We start from the raw sequence: 26020 nt of genomic DNA on the forward strand, positions 1-26020 counted from the left end.
GCTTCAGTGATGATAATGGAGAGGGGTTGTGCTAGTTGTGGCCAAGCAGCCAAGTGTCAGGCACAATCTCATCTTTGAGATGTTTTCAGAAAGCAGAACATCACCCATTACACTGCAGTAGTATAAACTCTCTGATCTTTCCCGATTCACACTGCTGCATTACTTGAAACTCGTGCAGTATGTTAGATCCACACAGGAAGCTGTGGTGAGACACTTCAGTTTGTCAGACTCCATTTATTTTTAATCATTCAAATTTCCACAAGCTGTTCTGATAGTGTGAAAATATTAACATACATGCGACAAATCATTCATGAGCACTCGCATGTGCATTGTGTATCCCCACAACTGCTTGAGGTAACACACAGTCCCCGTTGTCCCGGCTTTAACAGGAGCACACTCGTAGCCGCTGGAAGGTATTATGCACACCATTCCTCACAGTCTCTAAATTCACACGGCATCAACATACGCAAGCCCCACATATCGCAGGCAAAGCTCAAAAATCCTTTAGGAGTCGTTTTTTTTTTCCACGTTGGAGACCAACCACCAGGCTCTAACTGAGGCAGCTAAACACTGCCCCCTATTGTCAGGCAATCAAAAGCCTTTCGTTGCCCAAGGAGTGATCACGTTGGTTATGGTATTTAATCAATTATCATTGCTTTCCACTGTCTTCATTTTCTTTTTCAGCAACTCATTTTTACCAAAAGAACATTAAAAAAAAAACCCAACAACAAACAAAATCACAAATCATTGTTGACATCAAATAAGGGTGATTTGGCATTACTGCAATATCTGCTGCAACCTGATGACAATTAAATCAGTTACTCTCATCACAGCCTAATGATTAGAAACCAGAAGCCACTCAATCAGCAAACTCTTACAGTTGTGTGCACATATTGATAATATAGTCAAATTCTTAAATGTGTTATCTGTGTGACAGATAATTTGTTGGCCTCGTCTTCACATCCTTCACGCTGGTTGCTCATCACGCAGAAACCAATTTTCTTGGCACTTGTACCAGTAAACGTTTCTGGTTTAAGACAACCCGGTCTCTGTGAAGCCAACATTCCAGGAGTCGTGTTTTTTTCATTCTTGTTCAGTCTCGTGGCGTGCCAGTGCGGGGGGTAAGGTGGTCCCACAGGGGCCGTGGAAGTGGAACCTGGGGAGAAAAAAAAGAATTATCTACAGAGTGCAATGAAATTAAAGAGTGTGTCATTGTGCAAAAGTAAATGACACGTGCTTGAAGCGCATGGTGGCGGGAGTGTTTTCCATGTTGAACTCAGCCACAGGGACGCCTCTGACTGCCACCTGAGGAGCAAACATGGCTGCAGGATACACGACGGATGAAGTACCGACCTGCAAAGCGAGATACCCAGGAAACAGAGAGAAAGGTTCTGCTGATTACTACAGCGAGAGAAACTGGAGTGCTGTCAATTAAGCAGGCCGCAATTAAACGCTGTAATAAAATGTAACTTTTAAAAATTTGAATATCCTGCCAACATCGCCAAAAAAAAGCAGCTTTTTGTGTTGCTGAGGTAGGTTTACTTTTCCTCTACAGGTGTGAAGCTCTGCTGTAGCTGGAAAGATGCAGTGTGGAATCTCTGGTCCTATAGCATCCTCTATAAATTCTCTACCTGTCCTGTGACCACACACACACACACACACACACACAAACAAACACACGTACCACGAGGCAGAGGTCACAGCTGTCCAACACTTTCTCTGCACGGGTGAGGATGTCAGCATCCAGAGTCTCTCCAAACCAAACCACAGCTGGTCTAAGGAGACCGTGACAGCCTGTCTGCTCACACCTGAAATACACACCCACCCACACACACACACACACACACACACACACTTTGTCAAAACAAATAAATTCATTTGAAAAGATTTGTGTGTTAAAAGAGAGAGTGTGAGTGTGTTTTACCTGGGCAAATTCTGGACTGGGATCTCGGCATCTCGTGTGTCTGGGTCCGGAGCTCTGAGGAGACAGTTAGGTTGCCTTTGAGATGTTAGTTGCCACTACCAAGTGAACCACTTCTAAATGCACCTAATATTTCTCAGACATGGTCAGACGCAGGGCTACAGGTGTAACTGTTACCCATTCACTTGAAAAAACTAATTCCAGCAAGTTGAAAAAAACAAAACTCTCAACAGACTTTGAAGAAAAAATTGGGGCTATAACCTTTATTTCAAAGAAATAATTTTTTAGGCAAATATAAAGGAATGAAGAGTCTATGCTCAGCTTTTACTTCATATTCTTACTGAATATTGCTAAAGTAGCTTTGTGTGACTCATAATTTGTCTTTGGTGACCTGTCTTTTATCCTGTCTTCCTCCCATCACCCCAACTAGTCATGGCAGATTCCTGCTCCTCACTGAGTCTGGTTCTGCCAGTAGTTTCTTCCTGTTAAAAGGGAGTTATTTCCTTCCCACTGTTGCCAAGTGGGACAATGGTTATTGTACGTTTGATGACTGTTGTTGTAAACAACAAAAAAAACAATAAAACTGAACTGAACCTGAGCTTCAGGTACACTGACTTTCATGTATAGCACTGCCCTCACAGATGTACTGCATTAAAGATTCAAAGACCTACAGTGATTGCACCACTGAGACTGTGGCATGGAAGTGCTTAAAAGAAATAATAAATTACGAGAAAAATAGCTTCATAATCAATAATTGTTTAATAGCTTGTCATTTTATCTGCAAGGTCACATCTGGGCCACAAAACCAACACTACCAACAGCCAACTCAGAGACAACTCCTCCACACAAGGAGTCAGCTGGGAAGGACACGGGCAAGACACCTGCCAACACTGTCAAAGAGGAGGTGGCATGTTACAAAAGCAGCACTCTGGTGGAGGATAAACCACTGGAACGGTGGAGAAGCAGTACGTGTAAATACCCTCACACTGCCATGATGGCAAGATGCTATCCCACTGTGCCTAGCACCTCACTTCATAGTGAGAGGGTGTTCTCCACAGCAGGGGACAGTGACATTATGAGCTGTGTACTTTGTTGTGAGTGGTCTTTTTTTACTTGTTTAGAATGCAGACAAAGGTATCATAACTTACTTTGGTTATACTGCATTTCACAAAATCATTTTTTTTTTTTGTTTACGTTATTTCAGTGAAGATCAGGAGCAAAAGCTCTTTAGGGTTTCTGTAAAATCCACTTTAAATTTGTTTGGTGTTGTGTTTAGTTGTGCCCAGTGCCAACGTGGGACAGTTTCCAATTTCATTGTACTATCGTACTAGGTATGACTGTGCAATGGCGATAAAGAGTTATCTTATCTTAAATTCTTTTTTTTTTTTTATCAAAAGCAAAGTTATATTTTGATGATAAGAAAAAGTGACCTGCTCCATGATTAAAATCCATGATCTGAACAGAAGCAGGAGTTCTGTGATCTGTTACACCCCTGCTTCTAATCAGATCATGGATTTTAATCATGGAGCACGTCACTTTTTCTTTCTGGAGGAGTTGCCTCTGAGTTGGCTGCTTACAACAATTAAGAATGAGGATCTTGGAGAGCTACATGCGAACCTTTTTGAGGCGAGCGTAAACCGCTCTTCCCCCTTGTCCGAACAGAAACGTATAAGCAGAGAGACAGACAATCGCAGGACCATAAAGTACGCTTTTACTGATATATAATTGAAATCCAGGTAAAACTCAACAACCTCATACACTTGTGCCTTCTTCCATGTGAATCTGTCTGACCATTCTTTGTCTATTTTTCAGGATGCATGTGACCCAAGTGATTGCAGGGCTGTGTCGTTGATGTCATTGGATGAGTGGTTCTGATATGTTGGCTTAAAGCTGGTTGCTTGTTATGAGCGTTTCCGTGAGCATGAAAGCATTCCACAGCCTCTTAATCTTAGTGGGATTTATTATTTATTTGATTAAGATTTAAGTTTTCCGATATTAGCTTTTTGGGAGTTTGTTTGTTTTTGGGTTTTTTTGCTGTAAAAATACAACTTTTATCCTTGTCAAACTGTGCTGGCATTTCCTTTAGATTCAACTACAGAAATGTGGACAAATGATGTGTTTTGCAGCAGGCTGCTAGCAACAAAGTGCCCAAAGATACAAATTAAACTTGTTTATGTGTAGACACAACACAGGTTCATCCCTTGAGTTAGCCATTATTTTATGCTCGAATGATTAAAAGGTCAGTGTTAAGTGGCTTAACAAACAAAACATCCCTCTGAAATTGGTCAAGTACATGAACTGGACTGAAAATGACAGAAAGACCTCCAGAAAGCCCAGAGAAGTATTTCTCAAGAGCAGTTTATAAAGTTACAAGAAAGTCCGGCTCCTTGGAAACAAAATGTGAAGAAATAAGGTGGCTCAAGAATTTCTGACAATATTTTTTAAAATAATGTTCATACTTTTGACTAGAAAGACATCTAAACTCAAAATGATATTTTCAGTTCTTTAGGTTTTTTTTTTTCATTGACCATTTGCAGTGCTGTAATAAAGCACACCAGGATGTCTCCACACCTTGAGCAGTAGCAATAGGAAAGAAAATTAAATTAATCTGAATCGCTAACAGCACAGTCAGTACAGATACGTTTCAACATGACACGATCGGTTCTGCTATTCATTCTGAATTTCAGCGCGTGACTTCATCCACTCTGCAGCTGAGACTGAATTCACCACAGGAATATTTGTCAGCTATCAACATCGTCCATTTTAAATGTCAGGTAAGTGGCACGGCGGCTTCTAAAGTGACATTTGATTTGTGTCACATATTTTCCTTTTTCACCGTGTCATCAGGCGTTATTTAGCTCACTGACATTTGACTGACTGAAACAGCCCGCTTTCTCTGGCATTTGGGGCGCAAATGACTGCGATCGATATCTCTTATAACACATTTTCATACTGTTGGGAAAACACAGTCCAATATACCAAACCGCACTGGATGACGCTCTTACCCTTTGCCCTCGAGGGCAGCGCAAATAGGGCTCTTGTAGTTGGCTGCTTCATGGCCACAGGTCATGCAACGTGTTTTAAACAGACTTCCTGTATTTCCACAAAAAAAAAAAAAAAACCACATACAAAATATGAACCAACAATTATCATACAGAAAAGTTTGTTTGCCTGCATCAGACATCTTTGCTCACCGTGGATCTCCAGGATGTTTTTGGATCCAGCTCGGTGGTGGAGCTCGTCGACGTTCTGCGTGATGATGGTGACTTTGCGCCCTTGTTTGCTCAGACGCTCCTCACACTCAGCGATGGCCAGGTGAGCGGGATTGGGATCTTTTGTGAGCATGACCTCACGCCGGTAGTGGTAGAACTCCCAAACACGTGAGGGATTTCTGGCAAAGGCCTCAGGCGAGGCCAGTTCCTAACAGTTTTGAATTGTGCAATTAGATTTTTATCATGCTTGCAGCGTTTTATGCCATATCAAAAAAATATGACCTATGATTCTCTCTGAAATATTTTTAAAGCAAATATTTTTAAAAACTCAAAACAAAGCAGGAGAGTTGGTTGTACTGGACCAACAGCTGTAGGTGCATACCTGTGCTTCCCATTTTCTCCAGTAGCCTCCCGCTCCTCTGAAAGTAGGAACTCCGCTCTCCGCACTCACCCCTGCTCCAGTGATGATGGCGATATTCTTGGCTTTGGAGAAAATCTCCCTGAATGCTGCCAGATCTGCACATAAACACAGCGAGGCAGTGAAATGCTACGACAGTTGTTGCTAACAGATTTGTGGCAGAGACTGTAAATAATCAATTTTACCTGAGCTTGGTCTAGCCATGGCTTGTCTGCCCCCAGGTTTTCTCAAGTGGGCAAATAAAACAGCTCTGCAGGTAAACTGACGCACAATCATCAGGTTATTGCAACTGGGGAAGAAAGACAAGACCCTGTCACTATTTATAGCTGACTCTATGGCTTTATATCTGATACTCCTTCCACTAGCAAGCCAAAGTTTAACAAATTGAGTTTCTTAAAACAAACACATGAAAGTTTTGTCTCGCCCAGCAGACGTTATTTTGTGCTCCAGTCTAATGGATTTATTGATCAATCCTGAAATGCCTTTGAAACAAAGGTACTGTTAAAGTGACGCCTTGTCTGGGTCAGTCCATAGAAACTATTGACTCTCTTGATTAAAATTGTACTATTTATCATCAAAGACAAACACAGAAACTTGTATTTCATAGCATACATGTGTCAAGTCTTACCAAAGCTCATTTACCCATACTCTTAGCTATCAACACATTTATTCTGTTCACTGTAATCACTCGATCTACCACACAACCACAGTAACCGTATAATTAAAAAACATTTTCCCTGTGTTATTTGACCATCATGCTAAACAGAGTAGATTATAGAAGGAATATTTAGCAAAAAATGCTGTAAGGCAAAGTGTAAACTCACCACCATCTGTGTACTTTTTCCTCATACCACACTATTTACTCTTAGTGATGTCACTTCAAGAAACATGCGCAGTATTTTTGGTGCAGACGTGCTGTTACCATGGAAGTAATTATGGCCAAATATAAATGATGTTACGTTAACAGAAACATTTTCCTTTATGGACACTATCACTGCATTTTAAGGTAGAATTATCTGTGCTACTAAAAAAAAAGTGTGACATTGACATAGGATAGGAGCGCTAAGAAATGACATCCGAAAATCCACATATTTAGAAGAAACCATGTATTTAATGTTATTTTACTTATAATAATAAACTAAGAAATTTACTTGTTTTTAGTCACTGGAAACTGTATAAAATACACATGCATTATGAATATGTTTATACTGCCCATGCAAACTAAAAAGTTTGTCGTCTGTGGTGTTATACTGTCTCGTTTTTATTGGTTGAGCATTAGTTGTATCTGAACCATTTTTCACTGCTGTCACTTTTGTTAGCTGAAAGGTCATTGTAGCTTTGCTTAAGTCAAAGGTCATGTTTATCACAACACAAACATGCACCTCCTGCTTCCTTAACACTGCTCATTATTCACAATACTACTTACTTAGGTTGCGAAACAAATGATACGGTATTGTTTATCCTAACTAACCGATCAAGGTGTGTACTCGAGCACAGACTGATAGCTGACCATGTATGCTAGGTGGCTAAGCTAACGACATAGAAGCCAGCGCTGGTAACCAAGGAAACAACAGCTAGCATAACATTAGCTTGTGAGGCCAGCATAGCATGTCTTTGTCTGTGTTCATCGATGAACTGGGTTTGTCTGTCAGACACACCTGTTCGCAACACTAACTACCTGGCAGACCGGAGCTTGGACAATTAGCTGTGGCTTTGAGGAAGTGGGAAGGCGTCTTTTCCTCTACTTCGGCTCAGCAACTGCACTGGATTGGCTTCGCTGTGAGGACATGAACCTGTCAGGGAACTCAGCGAGGTAAATAGCAACCCATTTAATCCACTTGTCCAGCAGAGGGAGCATTTGTACTACACTTGTTTTTTGCACTGAACGGGTGTTCACACACTGGACAAAGGTATTCAGCTACACTGCCTAATCATTTAATAAAGTTATATGATTATTTCTAGAGTAGTCTCCCGCCCCTTATTTGCAGTGAGGGAAATCTCTTGTCTAACCAAGACATTTTGTATAATTCCATGCTTCCTATTTTGCAGGGATAAAGCTGACTGTGCCCCAGTGCACAAAGCAAGGTGCATAAAGGATGGGTTTAATGTGGTGGAAGTTGACTGGCCCGCACAGAGTCTCAGCTTCAACACCATCAAACACCTTTGGGATGACCTGGAACGGCCCCTGGGAGCCAGGCTCAGAGTTTCATCTCACAAATGTTTTTCTGGATAAATGGGCAAAAATTCCCACAGACACATTCCAAAATCCTGTAGAAAGCCTTCCAAGAAAAGGGAAAGCTGTTATACACGTGACTGGCTAACTCCATATTAATGCATTCATTCACTTACAATGGGATGTGATGAAATCTAAACACAAAAGTGTAATGTGTACCAATTCGAACCAATATTTGTTTGTTTGTTTGTATTTGGCTTCGAGAGATGTTTTACTGTGGGTAGAAAATGCAACCTCTGGTGCTGTACTTCAGTTTATAATCTCCACATGATCAAACATTTGATTCTGTTCAGACCTCTGGCATCAAGAAGGAATTTTAACCTAGAGAACTGCTGCTCTCTGGATGTTTTTTCTTTTTTAAACTGTTTTGTGTAAACACTAGAGATGTTTATGCAGGAAAATCCCAGCAGATCTGCAGTTTCTGAAACAAACAGACCTGCCTGGTGCCAACAATCATGCTGTGTTCAAAGTCAATTCAATCACATTTCTTCTCTATTCTGAACTGTAACAAGTCATCTTGACCCTGTCTATATGTCTAAATGCATTTAGTTAGTGCCATGTGATTGGCTAATGAGATATTTGCATTAACAAGCAACTGAACAGGTGAATCTAACAAAGTGGCTGGTGAGTGTGTCTCTCAAAAACTGTGTAGCATGTATAAGTACCACATACTGTAGGCCCTGTCAACTGTTATCCACACATCAGTATGGCCCTGAAAAAGAGTGGACTAAGTTGCACTCAGTTTGTGCTTTTAAAGAACTACATTTAAACACCTTATTGTTGGTACAGTGATTGTGAACTCAGTGAATCTGTTTACAGTCATCTCCACTAGAGGTCACCAATGAATTAGTAGAATTATAAGAATATTAAGCAGAATACCAAAGCAGTGATATACAATAATAGTTAACATTATGAATCCTGTGTGATTATGGATGGATGGATGGATGGATGGATGGATGGATGGATGGATGGATGGAACTGCAGTGTTATAGCAGTCAATTAATATCATTCATAACACAAATAAAAAGAGGCAAAGCAGATCAGTTAAATCCCTTCTGCTGAAGTCTCTCTCCATTGTACTACTACTGTATTTTGTAGAGTTAAAAGATTGGTTTATTGGATAATGATATATTGGTCATATACAGTCCATGCATCCCATAATCCAAGCTGATGTAAAGATTTTATTTATTTTGTTTTTGCTTTTAATGCAAATGCAGCACATTTACTTTTTTAAACAAACTTGTAGCTTTCATATGTTTAAAAAAGCCAGCTCTGTAAGTCATTTTCTTTACCTAATGATCCATTTGAAATTTGACTACTTATTATTTAATATTTCATTATTTAGACCTGCAAAAATATATTTCTTTTATTTATCAATTGGGTAGCATTTACTTACCAGGGCAACTGATCTATGAATCAAGAATTTATCAAGTGCAGTTAAATCTGGTTCCCAAACTATATATTAGCATCTTCAAATGTCTTGTTTTACCCAAACTTGATTCATTTACAGTTTACAAAAAGCAAAAAATATATAAACAGCATTTTTTTTATTTTAATTAAAGTTCCTTATTAATATCCTTTTTAAAATTTAGATCAATTATGTTGAATTATTCTTCATGTATTTATTTATAATTATTTATTATTTTCAATTTCTGTATTTTATTAAAAATGTACAAATGGGGTATATGTACATGTATTGCAAATTCTATTTGAAAAGCTGAAACCAGATGGTTTTGTTTTTCTACATCATTGACAATTATTTTTCTATTAAAATTGGTCATTCGAAAAAGCCAGCCTTTGTCAGCATGACAGCAGCCTGTTCAACTTGTCAAACGTGCATAAGGTCTGCTGTATGCTTAGTATACAGCAACTGTTTCCTTTAATTCTTTCCATCCACCTGCCCAGGGTACACCTTGGACAAGTCACCAGTCTCTCGTAGGTCCAACACGTGAAGATAGATAAGTACTCATGCTCACATTCACATCTACTGCCATTTAGAATGACCATACTCGCCAATATAAAAGTAATACATTTTGTCTTCAGGAAGCCCATTTTCATATTATATTACTGGGCCAGCACTGCCTTGTAATAAGGCTCTACCATAAAGAGTGGTTCCATAATTGGTCATAGCAGTATCCAAACATTTCTCAGCACTTTATAATTGATGACACATCAATGAGACACACACGAGGATCGTAACAATGGATTTTTCTATTATGGGAATGTCATTTGCAATCTGTGACCAACGTTTTTGTTGTTGAATTTCTCGTCTTTTATTGTAAGAGTGGATAACTCCAGACAACATGTGACCGTTAAAATGATGTGTTTGAGGACAGTGCAGTCTATTGCTTTTCATTGGCCAAGGTGGAGTCGGAACTTGAGCAGGTGGAGCTCACTTACTGGAACAGTAGCTCATCAAGGATCTAATTTTTCTCTCCCTCTCTGTCTCTGTCTCTCTCTCCCCCTCCTCCCCTCCAGCACCGTTACAATAGCCCGCCCCCCCTCCTACACCGCCTGCCCGCGCGGGTGCACGAGTGGCTGCTGCGGCGCCGAATCTCTCGCAGTCGCGCCGGTCGCCAGTGGACGCTGCCCGGCTGGCGGAACATGGCGGCGGCCCCGGAAGAGGAGGTAGACCGCAGACCGATCCGGAGGGTCCGCTCCAAGAGCGACACGCCTTACATCAACGAGGCGAGGATCTCTCTGCACCTGGAGACAGGTAGGGCTGCTCGCCAGAGCCGCGGATCCTCTACGCTTCGTGTCCGGGTGTATTAGCTGCTCCCACGGGGGGAGGGATAGTGTAGTGTAGTGAATCTGTTCTCACTGTGAGAGAAACTGCTTCATCGCCCAGTGACAGTTCCCACGCCGCAGCAGCATGACTTTGGGCTTTCATTGTGCAGCCTTCGCGGCACCCACAGTGCTCGGCTTTCACACTGGGTGGCCGGTAACCACACTGTGACTCATGCACCGGGAAATGGGGAGAATTCCCCACCTAAGCATGGGCGATGTACTGTATAGCAGGAGAAAACAATTAGCCCTGTAGAAGGATTGATCGCCGCCTCTCCTGCCGGACTCCGCCTCGATTGTCCGCTGCGGTGAGCTGCTGTGCGAACTTGGGCTGCTCGCTTAAAATGCTATTGTTGTTCACGCTTGTGGTGAAGGGTGAAGGAATAGATAGTCCGCCGTGCTGTGCTAAGCGCGGATGCTCAAGCTCAGTTTGTCTGCGAGAGAAACGGGCGAGATAAGTTGTTTCCCTTGTTGCCATGGTCACGATGATAACGCCGCAACGAAAGCTTGATTAGCAGCATGTCGATGCGAGTATACGGACAGATATGCGCTCCTTCTCTCGACACTTTCTGCCTTGAGCTCCCCCATGAGAGAGAGGCTGCTTTAATGACACATCAGTGCGGAGCTTTCCACTGCCCCTCGGTGCTGAAATGCCACCAATGCCAAATGCAAGGAATGTGCAGGTCTCCACTGATGCTAACCCACATAACATTTATAATCGGTCTTTTTTTTTAAAGTATATCTCTCTATATATATATACAATGGGATATTGCATGCCGATTGCCTGTGGTCGACCCTCCCCCAGAATTTGCCGATGTGACAAATCCCAGTCACATGGTGTGCCTGGTATAGCCTGGTAGACTAGGCTCTAGATTCAACCCTGTATTTTCCATTTTGGAGGAAAGAACTGTGGAAAATTACCCTCCTGCCCGGTTGTTGTTCTGCTTTGCCTGAATGATCTTATCAAACACGGAGCTCTTAGTAGGAAGCACAGCTTTCATCCAAAGGTGTACAGTAACATCTGGTTTTTGCCTGCAGCACATGTGAGAAATGTATGCGAAGAAGCCAGACTTACATAATAAATCTTAATGAGATCAGGAATTACTCACAAACTCGCCCTGTAATGTGCCCCCTTTTAGCCTGCTTAGACCTTTATGACTCATGCTGTTCAGACCCACCTACTCATAATCTCTCACAGCTGCCCTCTCTCTGCCCTCAACCATCTTCCTCTCCATTTTGTTTCCTATTAAAAGCAGCACCTCCTCTGAGCCAGATTAACTGACTCTCCAACTTCATAAATAAGACTATTTTTCTGTTTTAAATATATCCTGGAGCATTCTATCAGGCCATGGCTTGAATGTGAAGGAAGAGGGGGGCTGCCATGTCTTGCTAACAGTGCTGCTCCTGGCTGTTAGCTGAAAACAGAGTTGGGCAGGCTGCAGCTGCATGAGACTGGCGTGGCATCGTCAAGAATCCAGCGGGCACTGCCAGCTACGTCGGGAGAGCACAATTTTTCTTCACCCGTTCTGCTGGAAAATTCCATGTCCTCTTCCCCCTTTTCATTGTCTCTTCCCCCGTTACTTTGGTTTAATCTCATTTTCTTTTCCTGTCACCACTGAAACCATCTGCCCACTTACTCATTCAATTTTACTTCATGTTTTTGTGTTTAGGCTGCTGTGTGTTTTGCATAAATCTAACCCACTCATTTTCTTTGATGTGTGCCACCATGCACGTGTGACAAATATTCAAGCCAACTTCAGAGTGCACACACACGTCTGTGTGTGTGTGTGTGCGTGTGTGTGTGTGTGTGCGTGTGTGTGTGTGTGTGTGTGTGTTTGCTTTCACGTGCATGCCTGTCTGGTCCACATGCATGTGTGGGAGGCTGTGCTATGTGAGTACCGGGATTAGTAAACAAGAGGTTATCACAGTGGCTGCTGCCAGACAGCTTGCTGTTGTTCTCTGTAGCCTGACCCTCTTCAGCCACATCCATTAAACATCCAGGTTGAAATGCTCATCACTGCAAAACCCATCAATGAGGTCCTGTCCCTTGTAGTACCTAAGGGCATTGTTAATATGGTTTTGTTTGAATCAAAGGCAGTTTTGGGAGAGTATTTTGACCACTGTAAACCACAAAACATGTATTCTGAAGTCTTCCTGAACTTTCTCCATCAGTAGCTTTAAAGTTAGAAACAAACAGTTATATGTCATATGAGTGGCATTTTCCACTGACACGGTGTGTTTAGGTTTTTTTCCCCACAAAAACTGCCTGACCTTTTACTGCGTGAAGCTGTTTAAATAGGCTGGTTCTCAAAAGACACCAAGACAGAAGTGGCTCGCCATCAGCACCCATGTCTATGGGAAAAGAGATGCCCTTTATCTTTACAGAACAGAGGACAATACATTATGAGAGTAAGTTAGGTATGCTATGAATAGCACAAAATGGAGAAGCTGGGTTCAAGGTTCATTGCAAAGAAGCTTTCAGAGAACACTGATTATTGGTTTCCACTGTTTCTTGCATCTATTCATACATGCAGATTGATGGCATTTATAGACAGTGAAAAACATATCTAAGTATGGGTAAAAGTCAGCAGCACATAAGTGAAAGTACAGTGATAAAACTTTACTAAAATAGTATCACAGACCACTCATATGCTCATAAAGAAAAAAAAGTGAGGCACATGACCACACTAAATGAGTAACACACAGAGAATGAGTAAAATAGTGACTTGTTGTGAGTAATCTGATTACTCAGTTACCACTGTTTTATACATTTAGAGAAAGCATTATCTTCCCTTATTCTGTGCATATTTTCTTACAATATACAATATATGCATTCCATTAAATACATTTTTACAATGATGATATGAATCTGACTTTTCCTCTAATGTTTCAGGACCTGCTTATAGAGTCTTTGTGCTTATTGCATCTTGGACCAATCTGACTGTGCCCTGTTGGTATGACAGTGGTTCATATGTGATAAGATCATTGCACTGATATATGACTTTAAGGGCTCAGTAGTTATAATCTTCACAGTTGTTGTTCCAAACCTTTATACCATTTTTCTGCTCAAACTAAGCTGTGTTTTGTTTCGGTGCTTCCTAACCCTGATCATATTATTTGTGCCCAAGCCTAATCAAACTTCACCACAGCAGGTCATAACACATTTATATGAATATGAATTTTCTGACACAGGTGCTTGAAAAGGATTTTTACAATCTAATGACAAACGGTGTCATTCTGCAAATACTGAAGCTGTGCTAGACTGGAAAACACTTGGAGGTAGTGACAAATCATCTGTTTACTTGCTTTCTCAGGTAGGGAAATGAAAGCTGTATCAATCTTTGTGGACATAAGAAAGCATGGAACTCCAAACCAATTTGGCAGGCAAACAGCTGTGATGAATTATCGCCTTTGGATGTTGTAATGGCTAATGTGTTGGCAAACATTTGTCTTCTTACACTAGCAACCTAAGCACCGAATGGAGCCGTGTTTGTGTCCGCCTGATGAATTTCAATCAAATATTCTCCTTTCTTCTTACACACCTTAAACCGCTAATTGTTTCAATGTCTTTACCAGCTTTAAAGTCGTAATATTAGTCATTCTTAATAAATGAGGGAACTATGGACTGATCTGATCAATTTCAAATTTTAGTTTTTCTTGTGGTTTCCGTTGCCTCGGGCCAGTCGAGATTCTGTTCAGCATCACCTTTCTTCAGCAATTGAAATCCAGGTCAACTCAGTGAGAGCTTAGTATTTCTCACAAAGACCAAGACCAGAGCATTACCATACTGTCTTTCAAGCAGAGAGATGGAGTTCTAATACAGATCTGAATGAACGGCTGAGACAGAGAGGGCTTAAATGCGAGGGGGTGAAGGAGCAGGAAGGATCTGACAAGAGGACAGGCTAGGAGGATGAAGCCTTTCTATTGTGGCACCATAAAGATTGGCACGGTGAGAAAGAACCAGAGTTGGCTGTTGTCCACTGAATATAGTAAGAACAGTGCACAAATAAACCACCTCCCCTCTATCTGAGTAATACCCTTTTGTTGCTCTTATTCTCTCTGCTTCTGTCTCACACACATACATAAACGCTGCTATCTGCATACATTAAAGAGGCCTTGAGAAGCAGACTGCTGAACCTACCTGGGTAGAATACAAAAGCACAGGGAGGAAGTGGAAGAGCTTTAAATGCAGAGGAGTGCTTCCACCGCCTTGCTGCCTTCCATCCAATGCACAAAACCCTTCACTCTTCCTCTGCTGGCACGTGGTTCGGTCCATTCAGCTCAGACAAGCTGGTTATTGTGCCGGGAGTGAAATCTTGAGCCAAAGAAGGCGACAGACACAGATCTAAGTTGTTACTCATGATTCGAGCCCAACATATAGAACTTTTTTTTTCAAAATTGACACTCATATCTGTATTTGGTGATTTAAAAAGTCCAGTACATGAGCCAATATTTCTCTCAGACACACAAAACAAACAGATTTCCCTCACATTTATATGTGTAGTTATTTGATAAAAATGCAGCTGTAGCTTGGGATCCAGCAGCTTACTTTGAAGGAAATTGCAATTAAGTAAGGAAGAAAGTGACAGATGAGAGCCTGTGAACCAGGACTATAGAAAGAAAGTTAATGGCTGATTGTGGAGTACAACCAACAACCTTTCAGCAAATGTATGATTTGATGATGGAAGTTTGGCATAAAAAGCTTTAAATGCATCTTTCGGCCCCATTCACAAAGGCCTAGAGACCAGTCAGCAAACATCTGGCAACTACTAATCATGTGAAAAAAAAAAACGCAGTTGGCAAGTTGTTGCTGGAGGTTGCTTGCTGTCACTAGGCGAAATTAGTTGCAAAGCAGTATACGGTTTTGCACCAAAAAGTGTCTTGTGATTATTAGATTGTCACAGTTTTCTGCAGCACGGAAGGCACTGACTTGACTGCAAACACTAACTATTCTCTCAGTGGTAGGGAAACTGTGAGAAGCGTGACTCAAACAACAAATAGAGACCATTTGTCTTTAAAGTAAAAACTGTGTCATTTGAAACATGTTGGTTGCTTGCAGTGCTGAGGCAAGGTGTTTTCCATTATAATTACAGGCAACCACAACAATCTGCTAGTGACCAAAGCAATCACAAGCAAGTGTATGGTGCAGCACCCTCTTTGTGATTGATTTCACCTCACAACTGCCTGGAGCCACTAGGAACCACTCAGCAACCAGTTGGGAAATACACATTTTTCTCTAGCAACCTGAGATTGCCAGGTGGTCACCAACTGGTTTCTGGGCCTGTGTCACTGAGACATTTAACCCACATGCAAGAGTTGTGCATACAAAGCTTAACCTTGCCCATTAGCATCTGTGGCTACAGTGTTTTTTACACTCTGAAAGTTGTTTCCTATACAGATTATAGCAGTCTCATTGCTGACGGCACTCATCGCACGCTCATTAAAATAGTTAAATTTTTAGGCAGGACTCACATATGTTGCTTCAGTGAAGATGGTTATGCCTGCAGTTTGGAGGGTATCTTTGCTAGCATAATCATCATATAAACAACATCCCCAGGGCAAGTTAACAGGGCTTTAGTTAGCAGTTAGCATGAACCAAGCTAGCTGCCTTTTATTAACGTCATTAATGTACAAAAGAGTGATAACTCGCCTCAGTGCTCCACTTGCCCTTCATTTCATTGCCAGACTGGAAAGTAGAGATGGCTCGATCGATCCAACTATCAACAGTTTTGATACCAGTGCTGATATTGGTATTGGATACTAGACACTAGCATGATTGGATCAATGCTTTGATTCAGTTCAGTATGTAGCCCACTGAATTGTGTTAAATTAATTAGTTTTTTGAAAATTAAAAAAATGTCCTAACATGCACTATGAAAAATGTCTGAACCTTGTTGTGTTGACTGTCGGGTCTATTTTATTTATAGCCTATAGCACATTTAAACAACAGAAGATGACCCAGAGGCTTTAGAGACAGGCACATTTAGATTGTACAATCTTCCAAAAAAAAAACAGTTTCAAAATACATGAAAAGGTGTTTTGTTGTGTTAACTAATTATTTTGGAAAGTAAATACAGTGTTTTAGTGATCATTAAAATGAATTTGCAAATTGATGATGATTCATCTCATAAGTCATGACACACTGTTCTCCCCTACCTAAGCTGCCTTTATAAGTTGAACGTATCAGCATCAATATTGCTACTAGCAATACTGGCCCTGTATTTACTTAGTATTGGATCATACCAAATATTTACGGTATTGCACACTGGACAAGTAGCCACCACCCTCTAATCAGGTAATTTCTGTAATGTGATTTCATTGGCTGACGCCTGGCAGAGGTGAAAGTCATGAAGCCAGAAGTACCACTGCACACATCAGACTGAGCTCGATGTTGACCCTGAGTGTGTTCTCATTTTGCCATGTTGGATTTGTGTGTGTGTGTGTGTGTGTGTGTGTGTGTGTGTGTGTGTGTGTGTGTGTATCTCTCCTGTTTATTGGCCTGGCATATTAGTTGGCATGGGAGAATATTTATAGTTGAATTTATCTTTCTTTTTTAATTTTCTGGGAGGAGGCAATGGTTTTTTTGTTTTACTTAATTGAAAACAGCAAGAAAAAAAACTTTAAATGGGTAAAAAGCATTCACAGAGATTGTATATCTGGTGCAACTCGCTGTAGGTGTTTCATAAAAAAGTATAGTACAAAAAAAACAAATTTCCAAGAGCAGTTTAGGTTGCCATGAATTTTTATGGTTTAAAAAAAAAAAAGCTTCCTTTCTGCCCAGCTTTAGTTTATGGTATGAATTCCACATGTAGCTTACTTTTTGATGATTGTTGTTGTGCACGATGCTTTCTGACAACCCATACATGCCTTGTCTGAACTTGTTTCATTCATCACCCACATGTCAGTGACGGTGCCAGTGATACCCGTTGCATTGTACCAAAGGAGGAGCTGACATGAAGCAGAAGTAGCTCAAAATATCGTGTAATGTGGCTGCATTGTGAGCTCATAAAGTAAAGCACTACAAAAATGTTTCTCACACTGTTTATATTCTGCAGCTGAACCAGGGATCACGACAGTTTGTGGGTTACTGCAACCAGTGACATTCAGTGTGGCCTACAGATTATAATGTGGTGGATGTGGCTTTAACTATAGCCGAGTGCTTTTAGCCTGAGACAGAAATCAGTGCAGCATTTTCAGGCTTTATTTTATTTTCATTATGAAGATATTGTTTGGAAATTGAGTCATAGGGATAAACCCTTGAAGCAGCGTCATTTTACAGGATTTTAAACAACAAAATGACTGATAGTTTGTGTGTTTCGTTGGAATAAACTGCCTTAAACCTACATTCTTCCCAACAGCCAAAGAGGGGGTTGAAGAATACACAGGATTGTTAAGAAGTCTGTGGAAAACAGTCCTTCATCTTCCTTGTCTGTGACATCAGAAAACACTTTCATGATGATTTTATGGTCTCAGATATTAGTTTTAAGTCTTACTGAATACAACATGATGTTAATTTTGTAAATTTTGCTTCCCATTAGAGGAAAACAAAAAGTCTGTCTCCCTGTGTGATTGATGAACCGGTAGTTATATCAAATGTCATTTTAGGGAATAAGTTAACATTTTGTCTTCAAAAGTGGTCCAAGGAAGCAACAGTGATGAACCAACAACAGGGCGATGGGCGACCGAGGCTTACTGATGCAGGTAGGGAGTGAAGGCTGGCCTGTGTGGTCTGATTCAACAGTCGAGCTGCTGTAGCTCAGTTTAAAAAAAAATCAGCGTAATGGTTCTGACAGAAACCAAACAGTGCATCACAGTGCATTTACTTTCTTTACTTAAATTTTGTAATATCCTGTTCCATTTCTTGTAAATGACTGTGACATGTTGTGAATTCATTACTGTGAATTCAGTAATGCCTCAGTGGTTGTCTACCCCGCCTTGTTGTACAGACTGCCTGTGGCTTTCTCTTTGATATTTTTGCCCCCCTGTGGTAGTTTTAAATGCGGCTCTTTGTGGTTCATCCCTGGGCACTTTAAGAAAAATACACAACCAAGTCGCAAAAGGAAACCAGAGCTTCAAGTAGGTGTTTTTTCCCCCTGCAAGTATGTTGTCTGTATGGGTGAAGGCCACCTATTAAAACAGATGAGCAGCATACAGGAAGAGAGAGGGGTGACTCATATCCCTGTGATATGCCAAGCCACACATTTACAGTGATGTACACACACACACAAACAACAGCACACACACTCCTCTTCGGGCTCTGCTGTTCTGTCACTTTGTATTAGTACACACACAGTGAGTCCAGTCAAAGGGAAGAGGAAGAGAAGGGGTGTGTGTGGAGGCTTTTGAACAGTCAATGGCAGCGAGAAAGAAAATGATTAAAAAAAGTGTAAGAAGATGGAAAATCCATTGAACTTTGCGTTGCCTTTGTACAGGCAGACTTCCTTTGTCCTTCCTCATCACATCGCATGTTATTTAGCACCGTTCCCATCGTTTGGTGCTGTGCTAATGCCAGCACATTTCTAGACAGATGGAGAAAGAAAAACCAGCAGAGACCAAATCAGTAGCTTGTGTTGTCACAAGAAAGCCTTTAACTTTTGGAGTTTCCAAATTTAAACCTTGAGTGAAGGGATGAGGTTATTGGAGATCAGATTCTACCGTGTGAGCCAAAATGACAAATTTTTCTTTGTTAAAAAAAAAACTAATTAAAATTAACAAAGTCACACAAATCTTCTCCATTCTACCCCATTCTCTTGTCTTCATCAACGTTATATGAAAGGTTGTTTGCAGTTTCTTTACATGTATATTCCATCTATTAATCAAGTGTTTTTACACTGATATACATTAAAAGGGGTGCAAGCAAAAAATCTCTTAGCTTTTAGAAGGCTGAGTCCGATGATTACATGTGGCAGTTTCCTGTAGCCTGGAAAAAATGTTTTAAACTGTAGACTGTATATAAAGGATGGTTGTAGCCAGTTTGTGTTTGTGACGGTGTGTGTTTTTCTCTTGGATTGCATTGATGTTGGTTTTAGATCACTGCCAGATCTTTGGAGCCAGAAGTTTCCATATTTGGGAGCAGTGCTAGGTTATCAGTTAATGTTAGAAAACTTGGTAAATGGTATCACACAGGCACACATAAATATTAATTAGTGCTAAGTGACAGATGATAGATAGAAGAAGGGTCAGCCTGCATCACAAAGCAAGCCATAATATTAGTTATCATTTAAATTAGTTTAAATGCTTCAAACGGTTCAAACAGTACCAACAAGGTTGAGTGGTCCAGTTTAGAGAACTGAATTAGTGCAGGTGATGACAGCTAAATATAGTTCCCTTTGTTGAACTTTAAAGATTTTCACTCCTAACTTGAAGCCTTGGCAAACTGAACTACTTATTTAGTGCTATGAAGTGAAAATCAGTTCTACAGACCAAAACAGAAGTAATAAAATAACACAAAAATAATGTACAAATACAACAAAAAATATCAATCAAATCAAGTTATTTAAAAAAAGAAAGAAAGGTGTTTCCTGTAATTACTCCTCAGTCACACTAGAGTAAAAAATGACCAGCAGCCTCCTTGCATTTATGATAATCTGGCAGTTGCCCATTCGTAGCAATGAATCTTTTCAAATTCTGCAGCTATTTGCAAGTAATCGCAACGACCACCTGGATGAATTCAGATTGCAAGGTGTTTGCACAGGTCACCTGGTGGGGAGACAACCTGTCTCTAACTCACACTTAGAGTTACTTTCAGACAGATTGGTAAAGGTTTGCAAATAATTGTCGTCTCATTTATAAATGCAGCCGGATTGCTAACATGTCCCAATCAATCTGAGACTGATCTGCACTGATGAGAGCAACTCATCTGTAGGGATGGGAATCCAGAACTGGTTCTCTACCAGAACCGGTTCCCAGTAGTTCAATTCCTTGGAATTGTTAGTCTGACTGCTTATCCATTCCGCTTATCAGTTCCCTTTGCACTTGCACCACAATCTGCTGATTTCAGTTTGTGTGCCAGAAGAGGAAAATAGTGGTGCAGTCTACAGTGTGGATATGGACATTACTTTTATTTCTATTACACAAAAGGACAAAAGCACTGTGGTGAAGAGTATACTGCATCCAAAACAGAAACAACTGCATTATGCTGCTATGAGAACATTGGCTCTTTGCAAGCATAAGCACAGAGAGCATGCTAACGTAAAGCTAGCCAAGGACCCACAGTAATGTTAGAACAGAGTGCATGCTGACCCCAGCCCAGCAGCCAGACCCTGAACTTCAAAAGGTAACAAACTGATAAGCAGTCAGGCTGTAGCCTCCGTTTATACCTGTTCGTGTTTCTAAAGTAGAATCACTGTGGCGATCACTTTAAAGTCTCCGTGGGCTGGTTTTCATTTTTGCTTTGTGTATATGTGTGTCCTCATCATCATAACAACAGAAGTTTGTGTTGGTGTGTGGGGCTGTGGCCTCAGGTTTATATTGTTAACTGACAATTATGAGACAATGTGTTTCAGGTCATTTTACAGAGAAACAAGACAGTAACATAATCAGCTGTGTGACAAATTACTTCTGCTTCATCTAAGCGAGTGAATAAGGAAGGCACTGCATTATTTTAAAGAAGAGTAGGAAGTAAAGCATAATGCATTACTTTTTTTGAGTAAGGACCCCAACACTGATCACAACAAACACGGGAAATACCTCCAACATGCACAAACATTTGACCACACAGCATGCAATTCATTTCCATGAATGTAATGTCTTTGATATGCTGCTTAGTGATGGTGGTGACTCTCAAAGCAGAGCCAATGAGAACCCAATGACAATTGATAAGAAAATTAATAATGAATCAAACTGATAAGTGATAATTGAATCAGAATCACGAAATGCTCTTCAAGTTCTATCCTTGCTCTTCTGGGATGTGTTTCTTTGCAATCAGGGACTCTACCCATCTGACTGACAACTGGTTATATTCATTTATAAAAGATTGCCAAGCTGTCATTTTACAGTTAAGTTGTCATTTAGCAGCAACTACTCACTATTTCAGAAGAAGTTTCTGAAATTATCTTCATTTCTGTGTCTGTACACGGACTGGATCTATTGATCACAAACTGATAGCAAACCAATTGCAGACTGACTTCATCTTATTGCTGTTTTATGATAATTGTTGCACAAAAGTCACTTTGAAGATGGCAGCTGGCTGTAAGTGGTCACATTGACATCTCTAACCACTGTTTTCCCCAGTGTGACAGACAGCATTAGATAGTCTAAGGAGCTTGGAAAGAAAAGCGTCTGGACTTCGCTTTTCTTTCCAAGCTCCTTAGACTACGATGACCTGGATGACTGAGAACCTTCACAGACAGACAGCATTAGATACCACATGATTTTCATAATTTTGGGCAATATATACCTTATAATCAACCTGAATCAGAACTTGATAGTGTCATATCTAAATCTCAGATCATTCAATTGGAGGGGTTTTTTTTTTGTATTAAAGCTGATTAGGGTATCTGCAGAACCTAGAAATTCGTAGAAACACTGAATTGTTTATCATGAAAAGGCTTTAGAATATATTCTGTTTTATTCACTGACTCATCTCAATTTCATATTTATTGACACACAGCAAAAACATCTGTGACTGCAGCCACTTTAGCTTAAAAGCATTTTGTCTCATAAGGGCAAAGTGTCAAATTCAGCAAAAAAACATAAATTAATTAAAATACACTAAATATTATTTTAATTGGTTAAACCATCCATCCATAAATTTTCTGCCACTTATCTGGGTCACTGTAAGCCATTATGTCCCTAATAGCTTTCTATCATTCTTCCATTTGTTTACCCATGAAAATTGCATTAAATTGCATTGTATTAACATTTTGTATAACATTGCCCGGCCAAATGTTGGATCACAGTGTTTTGTTCTGTTGAGTGCTTGCTAATAATTTTGTCAATGTTGTATGGTTTACCCTCTGGAAACTATCTTTGCTCCACCTGACTCACCTGAGCGGTGTTGTGAACCTGTGGAAAGCAGTGAACTGACCAGTGTTCCTGCTGTGCACGTAATTATCTACAAAGCACTATGCATTAAGCCTCCCCCATCCCCTCAGCTTGGGACACTTATAAAAAACAATTAAATTCTGTCACCCACAAATAGCCAGTTTTTTGTCTGTCACCCTCACACTTGACAAGGCGATACCTCTGCTGCGCCGCATCCAGCAGACGTCTTAATCAGAGTGGGTGGACAGATGAACTACCTGGAAAGTGGAGGTGAAGAGATGGAGAGAGATGGAGATTAAATGACAAAGAAAGTCTATTTTTGACTATGAAATGGAGGTCTCCACCTTACTGTTTCCGTGGCAGAACAGCACATGAATTTTGCATACTAAATTTCTGTCAGGATCAAATAGCCTCAGTTCGAGGCCCAAATTAGCAGTAGAAGCACCATCGAAGGCCAGAGGATGATGAATACTTTTTTGCCTGATAGAGACAAGAAGCCCAGATGGGATAAGAAGGTGATATCTTGGCTCATCAGGACTAGACAGTGAGGTCAGTAGAGAGAAGGGAAGGTTATTAGTTTTCCAGTATGTCATAAATCATAAAGACTGTATAGAGCACAACTGACTCATTCGGGGTTGGTTCTCCTAGTGCTAAAAGTGCTTGAGATGTTTCGGTTCTTAAGCGGCAGCATCAGGGAGGCATCTAATCATCCTAAATTCACAGTGTATCTTGGGAATGGGCCCAAATATTGAGCCAGTAAAGACGAGATAAAGAACTGTTTTCAGTGACCTGAAGAGCAAGAGATCGTGCAATAAATGTTATTGCCCTCCCAGTGAGTCTGGGAATACCTGAAGACACCGAAACATCCCACATGTCATGATCTATACTGTTGTAACCCTGGTTTTTAGTAGCATTTTGAGTATTTTCCTTTTTCGTGTGCTTTCTGTGAGTTTACTTCCTACTTTCTTTTTAAACGGGAGCTTTTTTGCCCTTTTTACTCTTTTCTTTGCTTACAACATCAGACTCATCAGATCAGGCAACAATCTTATGTTGTACAGAGCCTTTTGGTGATCCAGTGAGAATTGTAGCCTCAGAGTCCACTTCTTAGCTGACAAGGGAAGACGTGGTCTTCTGCTGCTGTAGTCCATCTGTTACAAGGTTTGATGTATTGTGCATTCAGAGATGCTCTTCTGCATACGTTGTTGTAATGAGCTTTAGGGAGTTCTCCAGACAGCTTAAGACTTTATAAACTGATCATTTTAATAAAAGTAATAACCTGATAATTAATCCAGTATACATGGCTTTTGCTTGTGGGAGGACACCTGAGCAGATACACGGAGACAAAGCTCCACACCGAAAAGGCTTGGCAAGGTTCAAACTCATGAACACTGAAATTAGGCATGCTTAGTGTAAGGTATAAGAGTATAAGATATAAAAGATATGTTTTGAGGAATTTTGGTGAAGTGAACTCTGAATACTTGACTTGTTAGTTAACAGCAGTAGTTTAAAAGTGTGACCCATGAACAGCAGGCCAGCATCAAAAGTGCTGCTATTGATCTTGGCATTGCTGTTTGGCAGTTAGTACAGAGACCCAGACACATGACCTCTGGACATCTGATCAATAACCTTTTTTTTTTTCCAGTGGGTGAAAGAATCTTTCTATTTAGCAAAAAAAAATGAACAGACAAGGACACTTAAACAAATGGTTTTCATGAACATTTTAATGGATTTCGCATCTCTGAGACTTTGAACAAGCAATGTTGGATCTAAAGATAAACACAAAGGAAACAAACCATAGTCAAAAGTATGCCTTGTGCATGGAAAAATCCAGAGCCACAGCGGCACCAATAGTGAAGCTCAGTAAGTCTTTGATTTATTTTTACACCCTTCTAGTGTTCGACAAGCTAGTTACCAAGCTTCAGAGTCTGAGTGTGCTGGAATCTCATTAGAGTTGTCAGGCAAACTCAGCACCAAGGAGATGTGAATCACAGCTCAGGCAGGTCAAGGTGAGATTGATTCAGTAAATGCACATGTGGATCTCCATCACAGCACAAAGGCACAGAGATGAGGGAGCTTCTATCCTGGATATGGTCTGTTTTGTGCTCCTGTAGTCCTGACTGATGGCTTTATACTGAGCTGAAGAGTGGGGATTCTGACAGCTCATGAGTAATAATGCTTAGACTGCTACCATCATAAAATAGATGCTGTTGGGCATGCTGATTTACAGTAAGACAGATGTAAAGAGCTCAGCGCCTCACTGATGGCCAATGATGTGACAGCTGTGAAGGCCACAGGCTGCCTCCTGTGATGTGACAAGAACACCTGTGGTCCGAGTAGGTGCTGCTTGTACCACCTCTCATGTACAGCATGTGTGTGAATTCACACAAACACGTACAGGGTGTGGTGGTATGTTTGGGCGCGTTTCCTATATCTGAAAACACTCTTGATTCTTGTGACTCGTCAGAGACATTGAGAGATGAAGTCTGTTGCTGTCTACAGCGCAGTAAGCTGTAACCTGATAAACCCCTGTGCCCTCCGCGAGCCCCTTTCTGAGACCTCAAACTAAATTACTGTCCACCCACCGCTTAATCCCTGCTGCAGTTCTGTTACTTGTGTTTCTTTTTTATGCGGTTCAGGGAATTTTACAGACAAAAACAAGGCAGAGTATGGAATGAAATGAGATAAAGGGGTAGGGTTGTGGAGGAAAAAGAAATTGCAGGCATAATAATAATAATAAAAAATATTGTATCTAATTAGATGGCTCTGTAAGCATTTTTATTTGGGGACAAGCTGGATTATTAAAGTACTAATGTGCATGTTTTTCTATTTTTCAGGATGCAGATAAACAAAGTTACCCCACACTGCAGTGAGCGTAATTCCACCTCATTTGGAGAGATTAATAATTCTAATAGCCATTTTATAACAGGCTATGTATCGTTATGAGATAAATAAGGACATGTCTCATGTGTCTTTAAGTCAATTTTCTTTGGTGAAAGAAAAAAAGTTCTTTCCAAAAGGTGTATGTTTTCATTTTCTGGTCAACCAGGCTGTTCCAAGGATTAGTTACTATCCGATGAAAACTATGAAAATGGATGGATCAGTGGATGGGTGATGGATCTATGGCACTCATAGAAACGGCTACTAGGCTATATGTGTTTACTGCTGTAGCTTCAACATTGACACCAATCACACTAGGAGGAAAAAAGAAAATTATTTCTAAACCAACTGGAGAAAAATTATTAGGAGATATATTGCCTCCTACTAGGAGACCTGAGCAATCGCCTTGAGACTGAAAGTGGTCGCTCAGAGGCTAAGGTTGCTGTATAGCAGGCCATCTAATCGGTCACCAACAGTATAAACATTCAATGCAATCACCCAGGAAACACATGTTCTTAGTTCAAAGAGGCTATTCTTATTCACATGTGACTGAGGCTTTAGCGGCAACTAAATGCAGCATTCAGACTGGA

The 26020-nt window shown here is 40.6% G+C and overlaps 2 protein-coding genes across 5 annotated transcripts in view; one reads left to right on the forward strand and one right to left on the reverse strand.

The window, feature by feature from the left end:
* Nucleotides 1–214: 214 nt before the first annotated feature.
* sirt5 (sirtuin 5) lies at nt 215–7352 on the reverse strand. 4 transcript variants are annotated; one of them, XM_063500942.1, is made up of 9 exons: nt 7230–7352; nt 5737–5840; nt 5516–5649; nt 5116–5341; nt 4927–5014; nt 1925–1978; nt 1685–1808; nt 1238–1353; nt 215–1156 (listed from the first exon to the last, which is right to left on the reverse strand). In XM_063500942.1, the coding sequence occupies exons 2-9, from the start codon at nt 5825–5827 to the stop codon at nt 1084–1086; spliced, it is 906 nt and encodes a 301-aa protein (XP_063357012.1). In that variant the 5' UTR covers nt 5828–5840; nt 7230–7352; the 3' UTR covers nt 215–1083. The 4 variants fall into 4 exon arrangements, with proteins under 4 accessions (XP_063357012.1, XP_063357015.1, XP_063357016.1 ...); XM_063500945.1 differs by having other exon boundaries at nt 7210–7352; XM_063500946.1 differs by lacking the exon at nt 7230–7352 and adding an exon at nt 6978–7189.
* A 2962-nt stretch (nt 7353–10314) lies between these two features.
* phactr1 (phosphatase and actin regulator 1) overlaps nt 10315–26020 on the forward strand; it is a 44976-nt gene continuing 29270 nt past the window's right edge. Inside the window, exon 1 of the mRNA XM_063460200.1 lies at nt 10315–10500. Within this exon, the coding sequence (XP_063316270.1) occupies nt 10389–10500 (112 nt within the window). The 5' untranslated portion in view covers nt 10315–10388. The remainder of the gene's footprint in view (nt 10501–26020) is intronic.

Source organism: Pelmatolapia mariae, linkage group LG17 (assembly GCF_036321145.2).
Source record: "Pelmatolapia mariae isolate MD_Pm_ZW linkage group LG17, Pm_UMD_F_2, whole genome shotgun sequence".
Classification (NCBI taxonomy): Eukaryota; Metazoa; Chordata; class Actinopteri; order Cichliformes; family Cichlidae; genus Pelmatolapia; species Pelmatolapia mariae.